The 11415-nt window shown below is 40.2% G+C and overlaps 1 protein-coding gene and 1 pseudogene across 1 annotated transcript in view; both read left to right on the top strand.

The window, feature by feature from the left end:
* LOC149219743 (GDSL esterase/lipase At3g09930-like) overlaps positions 1-7260 on the top strand; it is a 52179-nt gene extending 44919 nt beyond the window's left edge. The window contains exon 3 of the mRNA XM_089382664.1: positions 6682-7260. Within this exon, the coding sequence (XP_089238790.1) occupies positions 6682-6962 (281 nt within the window). The 3' untranslated portion in view covers positions 6963-7260. The remainder of the gene's footprint in view (positions 1-6681) is intronic.
* Positions 7261-7830: 570 nt separating this feature from the next.
* Positions 7831-8333, top strand: LOC149219742 (GDSL esterase/lipase At5g03610 pseudogene; annotated as a pseudogene).
* The last annotated feature ends 3082 nt before the right edge of the window (positions 8334-11415 follow it).

Raw genomic sequence — 11415 nt, 5'->3', positions numbered from 1 at the left:
AGTGGGAAGAATCTATTTTTCTAAGCCAGGAGAAGTCCTTGCCAATTCCTTCTAATTCGGTTGCGTTGTTTGTATCCCAACCTATTGACCCCATGAATGTTTGGAGAACATTGCCCTTGTGATTTCTAAATATTCCCCCAAATCCTTCTTTACCTAGATTTCCCTATGATGCTCCATCAAAGTTGAGCAGTACTATGTGTGGTGGGGGTGGAGTCCATTAGTTAAGTGTATCTCCAGAGGGAGGGATTTTCCTTAGGTGTACCTGCTCATGGTTCCACTGAAGGTTCCATTTCAGCCATATATTTTGTTCCTGTGGTGTGGATGGGAAATCATCATCAAGCCACATTTGGAGCATCAAGGTTTCTCATATGTTTTGACATATATTGATCCATAGAACTTCTATGGGAGAGGAATGGTCTTTGAAGATGCGGCTATTTCTCTCTTTCCAAATTGTCCACATGAGGAAACCCGGTACTAGCTTCCATAAGGTGTTTAAGATTTTGCTTTTATAAGGGTGAGGTGCCTAAGAACGAGTAGTGTTGGTTGAATTCTCCTTATTTCATCCATCTCTTTGACATCTGAAGCTAACCTTCTCCCAAAGTCGGGTTGCTAACAGACATGAGTTTAGGAGATGTTCCTTAGTTTCTTTTGCCTGTTTACAATTTGGGCAGATGGAAGGTCTGTGAAAACTCTGTTTCCTTAGATTATCCCAAGTAAGGATTCTATTTTGGCACAGCAACCAGAGAAAGGTTGAGATTTTTTGCCAAATTGGTGGTTCCCAAACTTTGTGCCAGAGGCTATCCTGGACAGTATGGTCCCTTAGTATTATATGATATGCTTCCCGGGAAGTGAAGGTACCTCTCGTTTCATAACCCCATCTGATGATGTCTTTCTTATCTGATTGGTGAATTTTCTTGTTTGAGAGTTCCGTATCCAGGCTATCTTTGATGGATTGCGTGGCTTGCCCAAGAATGAGGTTCGAGCATAACCATTGCCTATAACCTTGGTTGTGAACTTCCTCCCAAAGTTGATTTACTTTGATCGTCGGTTGCTCTACCCAATCCTGAAGCTGGTGGGGCGTGAGTAGGTCCTTCAATTTTGGTCTTTGCTGCCAGGAGTCCTCCCAAAAGCTCACATTATCTCCATTCCTGATTTCCCAAAAACTCTGTTGTTGGATTAGATCTTTATGTTGTTTGGCAGCATTCCAAATTAGAGAGCCTGTGCTAACTTCTTTGAGCCGAATTAAATCATCCACTGGTCTATTATGAGCATACTTAGTTGTCGAGAGGATTTCCCAAGGAGTATATGGGTTCGAGAGCCATCTCCACCAGATGTGCGCTCCCATGACCTCGTTGTTGTGCTGAGGATCCCGTAATCCAATGCCTCCAGATGATTTTAGGTGACAAACTATTTCCCACTTTACCAGAGCCCATTTTCTTTTTTGTTTCGTATTCCCCCATAAAAAATCTCGTTGAAGATTTTTGATTGCTTTAAGAACCCATTTGGGTGCTTCCAGGACCGTGAAGAGGTAGAGCGGCAAAGATTGTAGCACTTCCTTGATTAGAACTAGGCAACTCACCATATTGAGAGCTCTGAAGGTCCATGAAGAGATACGGGCTTCCAGTTTTTCTAAGAGAATTTTCTAGGATGAGTGCTTTAAGGCAGAGGCTGTCATTGGAGCTCCCAGGTATTTGGAGGGCAGAGATGCAATCAAGAAGCCCAAAATTCTGGCTATGGAGGCTTGAGTGATGGGAGGTGTGTGAAAGAAGAAGACTTGAGATTTTGATTTGTTAATGTAGGCGCCAGAGGCATTCGAAAAGTCAGATAAAATTGATTTCAGCTTACGGGCTTCCTGGACTGAAGGATGACCAAATAACATATTGTCATCCACAAATTGCTGGTGGGTGAAAGCAGGGGTATTCTGGAAAGAAAGGCCATGTAATTGCTGGTTTTGAAGGGCATCTTTGATGTAACGTCCAAGACCTTTCGCCATAATAACAAATAGAAAGGGTGAGAGAGGGTCCCCTTTTCAGATACCTCTGGATGGGTGGAAGGGGGTGGAGGGGGTCCCGTTGACAAGAATTGAGAAAAAGGTAGAAGTAATGAGACTCATAATCCATCTTACCCGGGGGGTAAAGCCAAAGGCTAGCAATATTTTTTGAATATATTTCTAGTTTAAAGTATCGAAAGCTTTTGAGAGGTCGATTTTAGGAGCATACCTACCTTTTTGGTTTGCTTTAGGGAGTGAATGATTTCATGAGTGAGAATTATGCCATCAGTGATCTGCCTTCCTTCCACATAACTTGATTTCTCCGGTGATATAAGAAGAGGAAGCAGGGGCTTGAGGCATGTGGCGATCACTTTGGAGACAATTTTATACAATACCTTGCATAGTGCAATAGGTTGGAATTGGTCCGGAGTCTGGCTATTCTCCTCCTTAGGGATGAGGGCGATGAAGTTGGCATTCAAGGATGGAAGCATCCATCTGTTAACTCTAGACTCCTCGACTACTTGCCAGACTTCCTCCTTGATTAGATCCCAGAAGTTGTGAAAGAAGTCCGAAGTGAAGCCGTCTGGTCCGGGTGCTTTCCCAACTTTGAGCTGTCGCATAGTTGTCTCCACTTCCTGTAAAGAAATAGGCCTGAGGAGTATTTGATTGTTTTCCTTAGTTACGATCTTAGGAATAATCTTGATGATCTTCTCTATAGATGGCAACCGATCAGTCTTCGTTTCTTGATGCACCCTCTGAAAGTGGTTGAGGAGTTCCTGTTCTATATGTTCATGCTTCTCTAGATGTTCCCCTTGTCGATTTTGGAGGAGAGTAATGTTGTTGTGCATTCTCCATTGGATAGTGGTATGGTGGAAGAACTTTGTATTGCGTTCGCCCTCTTTAAGCCATTGGATCCTTGATTTTTGTCTCCAAAGAATCTCTGCCTGTCTTGCTCTTTCTGAGATCTGTGTTTGTAGTTGACGTTCTTGTTCTACTATGGTTTCGGATCTGCCTGCAGCTATGATTCTCTGCTGTAATTTTTGCATTTCTTGTTCAAGAGTGTTTTGCGCCTGAAAGATATTGTCGAAGGTAAAGCAATTCCACTGTTTTATTTTTTCCTTGATATGTTTTAGCTTTTGTTGGAGCTTGTACATTTTTGTGCCTTTTGGTGGTGTGAAATTTCTCCATGTCTTTGTTATCAGGTTATGAAAATCGAGGTGATTCAACCAAAAAGCTTCAAAGCGAAAGGGCCTGTGAACATTGTCTCCCGATATTTGCCAGTGAAGCCTAATAGGCCAATGGTCTGAGCTAGAGAGTGGCAATATAGAGGCCAAGAGATCCCCGCCAAGATGTAATGCGTTATCAGAGATTAGGAATCTATCTAACTGAGATGCAATTTGGTGGGCATCTGCACGCTTGTTGTTCCAAGTATAAACAACATTGTTGAATTCCATATCTATAAACCTATTGTTATGAATTTAGTTTTTGAAGTGTGTGCTTTCACAATCCAGTTTGATCCATCCTCCTCCTTTTTCCTCCAATCTTGTAATCATGTTGAAGTCCCCTCTTGTGATCTAAAGTGGGTGGGATCTTTCTGAGTTGATCTGAGTTAGGGTGTTCAATGTGTCTACATTGTTTGTTTCCTCCTGGGGGAAGTAGACATTAGTTAAGTGTCCATGAACATTTGTCCCTGTTAAATGAAACTTGGCCTGAATAAAGTGCTTATTGGCATGTATGTTGGTAAGTGTTATAGCTCTATCATCCCAAACGATGGCTAGCGCTCCTGAGGCTCCCATGGCTTCCACCGCCACTTCTTTACTTCCTGGCCATGCTTTGGCAAGGATCTGATCCAACATTGTGGAATTACACTTGGTCTCCTGCAAGAAGAGAATTTGAGGCTTTTCCTGTTGTAGCATGTTCCTTATTAATCGTCCCTTCCCCGGGCTGCTGAGCCCTCTGATGTTCCATGAGATGAGCTTCATGATTCACGATTGGGAAGGGGATTATAGTATTTGGTGAGCTTGGAGGATCTTCCAGACTCCACCAGCATCTCCCCTATGTAGATGGTTCTCTGAAGATCGATTTTCCGTCCTCGTTTCTTGTTGTCTTTGAAGATATTTCTTCCATCCCACTGACTACCAGTTTGGATGCCTAATGATCTTTGCTTTTGTGCTCTTGAGAGAATTACTTCTAAGTTCTTTAGCTGTCGCTCAGGAATTCTGTCATATTCCTTTTTCTTACAAGCCTATTCAAGTCCCAGTATATCTAGATCTTCGATGTTGAAGCTCTCCGGTTCCTCTTCCATGTGTTGTACTGTTTCCTGCTCTGCCTCTGTATCATCTACAATCGTGAGCTGCATCTGAGTGCTATCTACCTCCATACCTTGAGCAGTCCTTTTCTGCATGTTACTGGGAGAGGGCATTTTGGTGTCCACGGGTTGCTTAGAAGTGAGGGCTTTCTTTGAGCTTGATGGAGCAAAATGGGCGGAAGTCTTAGGAATGGCTTCAGGTTGTTTCTGATTATCTAAAATATGAACCTCCGACTGGAGCAGGATTTCAAAGTTGTTGCTTGTTGAAGGCAAGGAGGTGCTGGTGACAGGTTTTTTGACTGAGGTAGAGGGATTTTTATGGGTCCTTTTGCGGTTTGGAACTTTTTTGAACCCATCCGAGTCGGATTTGTCCATTGAACGGGTGGTTGTGGATTCCATATGGGAGGGACAGTCTCGGAATAAATGGCCCAGGGCGTGGCATTTTCGACAGTGGAATGGTACATGCTCGTAATCTATTGTTTGTAACCATTCATAAGCATCATGGTAGAGGCTTATCGCGTCCGGGAGAGCTTTGTTGAGGTGCATGTATACATAGATCCGTGCATAGGAGGTATATCGCTTCAGCTTTGTCTCCTCTACCACTTTGATAAATTTGCCTAAACCATTCCCAATGTCTCGCAAAGAGTCTTCGTCCCAATACTCCAGAGGGAGAGAATAAAGGCGAAACCACACCAGGGCCCAGCTCAGATCTTCTTTGTTCGGGTTAAAGCACTCGATCCATCCTCTTAGGTATAGCCCTACTGCATTGAAGAAATATGGTCCTCCATCCAATACTCTGTTTCGGTCCTCCAGATAATTGAAAATGGCAGTAAACAAGCCCTTAGACCCTAACTGCAGTGTTATGTGCCCTTTTGGCTTCCATTCGGCTATGATCCAGCCATGCAAAGCTTTCTCCGTTGGCCAAAGGCATATGAACTTTCCTATCAAAGCATGATCCCTCATAAACTGGATCTGAGTGTTGATGCGTTGACTTGGGAGCTCGATTTTGGGTCTGTCAACTGCTACCGGCTTGCAGGTGTTTGACATCACTCATGGTTCTTCATTTGTGTTGTTATTCGTTGGCGTATTTTCATTCTCTGCTGCTGTATTTTCTAGATGGTCCATTTTCACACTTTCAGTTTGTCGCACGTCGTTTTTTTGTATCAGCTGGGGGAGGAATCATGTCCTTCCCCTGAGGGGGTTACATTGTTCGATAGCTATTCCTTATTATGTTGTAGCTGCCTTATGGCTGAAGGTTAATGGCAGAACGACGCCATCTGTGAAGGTCTGACAGTTGCAGAGCAACGTCAAACCCTAAGTGCTCCACTCTCCATTTTCATTCCAAGTGAAATATCGTATTAAACATAGGTTTGATCTAAAGTGGTCATTGTATTAAATATAAAGTTTTGTCTTAAAATATTTTTCTCTCAAAATGCTTTTGTTTTAAATATAAAGTTTTGTCTTAAATTGTTTTTGTCTTAAACTGTTTTTGTCTTAAAATAATTTTGTCTTAATCTATTTTTGTCTTAAATATAAAGTTTTGTCTTTAAATTTTTGTCTCAAACTACTTTTGGCTTAAATATAAAGTTGTCTCAAAATATTTTCGTCTTAAATTATTTTTGTCTTAAATATAAAATTTTGTCTTAAAATATTTTTGTCTCAAACTACTTTTGTCTTAAAATATTTTTGTCTTAAACTATTTTTGTCTTAAATATAACGTTTTGTCTTAAAATATTTTGTCAGTTTATATTTAAGACAAATCAATTGATATTAATTTTTAATATAAAATAACTAAAATAGAAAAATGATTTTTTGAGACAAAAGATTTTTTTTGAGACAATAGGTTTTTTTTGTCTCAAAAAAATGTCTCAAAAGTGCCCTTGGTGTAGTAGTGTTCCCTTAGTTCCAATTTTCTTCCCTATTGTGTGATGCAAAAGGGTGAATCCTTCTGTTTGGAAGATGTGCATATCACAAGCTAATACCGAGAGGCCATGCTTCAAACTGCTCCTTGCTTTTTGTTGCGGATTGCTATTTATTCATCGTAATTTCCCTCTGTTGTGTTTCCAATTGATTGTGCAAGTACTAGTATTTGCATATGAGTTCTGAATAACAGTCAATTTTGGTTGCAGAGAATGTGGAAAGCGCAAGCCCAGGAGCCATGTTTGTGTTTAGAGATTCATACGCTGACACAGGAAATCTTAACAAAACAAATACCGCCAGGAAACCTCCATATGGTATAAGCTTCCCTAGAAAACCCTACGGGCGACATTTGGATGGAAAAGTCCTCGCGGACTTGATAGGTATAATTACATTATTTCTGCTCAGAATAATTGATTTTTGCTGCCTCGTTTGTGGGTTCCAATCTTTTATTACAATGCTGCAGCTTCATCTTTCAAGCTCCCTACGCCAGTGCCATACAATCAGCAGGGTAGCTATCCCAACCAGCGGCTTCGCTTCGGCATGAACTTTGCAACCAGCGGGAGCGGTATCTTCACTACATGGCCTGGTCTACCAAACATGACTACGCAAATAAATCAACTGCAGCGATTGATGTTCGATAGAGTATACTCGGCAATGAATTTTAGGTTTTCTCTTCTTCTATTCATGGTTTCCGGCAATGATTACGGTTTCTACATCCTGCAACAAAGAGCAGTAGAGGTATAATCTAGGCCGTAGTTTATCTATTATATGTTTGAGAGCTTTTTTAGGTATATATTTTAGTTGAATTTGCAATTTGATATGGATTTTCTGGGTAACAAGTTTTAGCGGTGAATTCTCCACAATCTTAGTGTCGTGAGTTTTAATAAGGGCTGAATTCAGAGGGCATCTTTATCCAGATTGATGCCCTATGCAGATTGCAGATTCAAAATCTGAAATCTGACTGTCAAGAGAAGGGTCAATTGTTTGACCCCTCTCTTCACCATCAGATTCAGGAATATTTCTGGAATCTCAATCCACATAAGTTCAATAGAATCCATATATCTATATACAGCCAAAAACACATTTTAGACATCAAAAGATCACAATTTGACCAAAACATGTTTTGCCTATATATTTTGGAGTTTGTGCAGGTACATTTTTGCCCTAAATGCAATAAGAATCTGTTGGAATCACAAGTTTGAATTGTAAATTCTCCACAATCCTAATGTCCTATGAATTTCCACCCTACTAAACCCATACACGCTGTCAAAAAATACATTATAAATAACAAAAAAATAAATAAAATTAACCAAAAATTATATATTCCGACCAAAAAGATCCAAAATTTATAATAGTCCAACAATAATAAACATCAACTAACACAATACAAAGTTAAGTAGAAGTTTTCATATTTACTGTGAATATATCCATGCTACACTACCTAAATCAATTTTTGTAACAATATGCCGCTTAATCTCTGCATTCTTCATTGACATTAGCTGTCTGGAATTTGCAGGACGTGCCTTTATTTGTAGAATCGCTGATCAAGCAGCTCTCGGCAGATTTAGTGTGTTTGTACAATTTAGGTTTCCGACGCTTTGCAATCACAGATATGGAGCCTCTGGGCTGCTTGCCTACCTTTACAGTAGATAACTCTCACGCAAGTTGTAACGCTACATTGAACACATTAGCCGTATATCACAATAGTCTTTTGCAAGAAGCGGTGGAGGGAATAAGAAAGGGTCAAGCAGATGCAACTTTTGTGATTCTGGATCAGTATTCAGATACCATGGCAGTTTTTCAACATGGTTTTACACTCTGTCCCCCTTGTCTCATATGGATGTAATTTCTTTTTGTGGCTCTACAGTGTTGAATGTTTATTTAACATGTGAATTTTTTTTATGTGCAGGGAAATTCAGGAAGCCATTGAAACCCTATTACAGTGGTGAGTGCAGCATTACAGACAATGCAGGGAAGGCTTTGTATAGTGTGTGCAACCATCCAGAACCGGCCTTTTATTGGGATGGGGCGCATCCCACACAGTCTAGTTGGGAGACATTGATGACATACTTCAAATCCTCCCTGGGTCAACTTCAGACTGTTGTGAATTTCTGATCATTCCAAACAAAACTGAAAAACAGAACAATACTCTGTTTTAACACAGCGGAACTAAAAATCGCTTGCGGAATACGGTGTTTCAGCAACACAGTTTCGTCAATTGTTGTTTGCAGTGTATCAGCATCAGTGTTTCAGCAACGCTGAAACTGGTGTTTCAGCAACACTCTGTTTTGACGCCGGGAAACTATTTTCTGCTTACGGTGTAATAGCAACGCGAAACAGTGTAACAACAACGCAAAAAAAAAAACTTGTATTCATTAACAATAAACTAACTGTTACAAAAACATTTTCTTCACATAGAGGGATTTTCACTGGAGATTATGCTGAAGAGCATCTTCCTCTTGACAGAGGGATTACAACAGGAACGCTTTAGTTCCGCAAACCAATTTCTGCTATCTCACAACATTACAGTTTCAACACTGTTGTGCGTTACAAAAAGAAAAACTCTCTATCATTCTTCTAACTTAAAACAGAACTGTTGTTCATTACATTTATATGTTAAAACATATTTGGCTTTAAACAATAAGATAATAAAAATATCTTCTAAAGCTTATCTGCGTATTGAATGCAGCAAGCGGTGATGCCTTTTGAAGAAATGAAGTCGGCTGTTGCAGGGGAATTTAATGCTGAAAATTTAATGCACATTAATGTGGAAAATATCAAGCACGACTTTGAGGCATCCAACAGTCTGGAATATCTACAACAAATCAGATTTCTATCCAGCTGTTTATGTTGCAGTTGGAATTAAATTCCAACACTCCCCCTTAATTTCAACTGCTGGGTTTTTCTGCATACCCAGGCATTTCCTGAAATGATCAAAACTTTTCTTTCCCAATGGTTTTGTCAAGATGTCAGCGAACTGATCCTCTGTTCTACAGTGCTGCAAAACAATCTCACCATTGTTAACCAATTCACGTATGAAGTGAAATTTGGTGTCTATATGCTTTGTCCTTTTATGAAAAACAGAGTTTTTAGACAATGCTATTGCCAAGCTATTGTCACAGTAAATGGTTGTGCCCTTTTCTTGTTCATGACACAAATCTCTGAGAACTCTTCTCAGCCACACTGCTTGGCATGTTGCTGTTGTTACTGCCACATACTCTGCCTCTACTATTGACAAAGACACAACTGGTTTCTTCTTGGAAGCCCATGAGATGGCTCCCGATCCCATATGAAACACATATCCCGATGTGCTTTTCCTATCATCAACACTTCCAGCACAATCACTGTCAGTGTAACCTGTCAACATGAAACTTTCAGAAGAGGATTATAAAATACCAAACCCCTTCGTTCCATTCACATACCTTAGAATCCTCTTGGCTACCTGCCAATGAGTCTCTTTCGGTCTTTCCATAAATCTAGAGATTAAACTCACAGTGTGCATAATGTCCGGCCTAGTTGTAGTCAAGTACATAAGGCTGCCAACTATGCTCTTGTACAATTTTGGATCAAAATCCTTGCTCTTGTCTTCTTTGGTCAATTTCAACCCCATTACAGTTGGAGTCACAACTGCCTTGTTGTTCTGCATGTTAAATCTCTTCAACACTGCTTCTACATATTTAACTTAAGAAATGAAAACACCATTTTCACTTTGGTCTACTTCAATTCCAAGAAAATATCTTAAGAAGCCCAAGTCAGTCATTTCAAATTCACTTTTCATGACTGCTTTAAAATCAGCAATGAGAGAAGCATCATTGCTAGTAAAAATCAAATCATCTACATATAAAACAACAATAAGAATCTTACCGTCATTCTCCTTTATGTAGAGTGTGGGTTCACCATCACACTTATCAAACCCATTCTCAATTAGATAAGCATCTATTCTGCTGTACCATGCTCTTGGAGCTTGCTTCAGCCCATAAAGAGCCTTCTTCAGTTTGCAGACTTTATGCTCTTGGCCTTCAACTTCATAGCCTAGAGGTTGTTCAACATAAACCTCTTCTTTTAACACTCCATTCAAGAATGCAGATTTAACATCCATCTGATAAATCTTCCATTTGTGTTGTGCTGCAATAGACAACATTGTTCTGACTGTTTCCATCCTTGCTACTGGTGCAAAGGTTTCATCATAGTCTTTGCCTTGTTGCTGCTTGTAGCCTTTCACAACAAGTCTTGCTTTGTGCCTGTCAATCTTTCCTTGAGCATTGCTTTTGGTCTTATAGACCCACTTAACTCCAGTGGCATCTTCGCCTTCAGGGAGGTCCACTAACTCCTATGTTTTACTCTTCTCAATTGCACCAATTTCTTCATTCATTGCTTCAATCCATTTATCTTCATTTACAACATCTTCAAAATGAACTGGGTCATCAACAAGACAATACAAAGTGAATAATGAATTCAGACCGATATTGTTACTTACCTCTCCTTGTTCATAAATCTCATTTAAATTTCTGGATCTTGGTCTTCTTGGTGTGCTTGGAGTTCCATCCGAACTTGAGGGTATTTCTGATCCTTGTGGTGTGCTTGGAGAAGCACTTCCTTGACTTCTCAAGGCTATTCAAATTCCAGCTTGTGGTGTGGTTTGTTGTACTTGCTGTGGTGGAGGAGGAGCCACCAAAGAAGGATTATTTGCTGCTGTCCCTTCCTCTTCTTCTTCATGAGACACAATTGTCTTCACATTTACTGTCTTCTCTAAGCTTCCATCCCAAGCTTCATCTTCAATGAACTGCACATCTCTACTTACTATTAATTCTTGGTGGATGGATTATAGAGTTTGTATGCTTTTGACTCATCAAAATAGCCAATAAAGACACACTTCTCCCCCTTACTGTCAAGTTTCTTCCTTGGCTGATCCGGTACATGTGTATATGCTACACAACCGAATACTCTCATGTGAGTGACAATTTGCTTTTGACCACTCCATGCTTCTTCTGGTATTTTGTTCATGACAGCTTTAGTTGGGCATCTATTCAAGATGTAAACTGCGCAAATGACAGCTTCTGCCCAATACTCATGCGGCAAGTGTTTTGCCTTCAGCATACTTCTGATCATGTCAAGAATGGTCCTATTCTTCCTTTCGGCTACACCGTTTTGCTGAGGTGTATACCTCATGGTGAACTGCTTTTGTATGTCATTCTCT

Source organism: Pinus tabuliformis, chromosome Q (assembly GCF_031772625.1).
Source record: "Pinus tabuliformis cultivar Carrire ecotype Pingquan chromosome Q, CPIR1, whole genome shotgun sequence".
Taxonomy (NCBI): Eukaryota; Viridiplantae; Streptophyta; class Pinopsida; order Pinales; family Pinaceae; genus Pinus; species Pinus tabuliformis.
The sequence above is the reverse complement of the archived record's forward strand: the minus strand, read 5'-3'. Positions and strand labels throughout refer to the sequence as shown.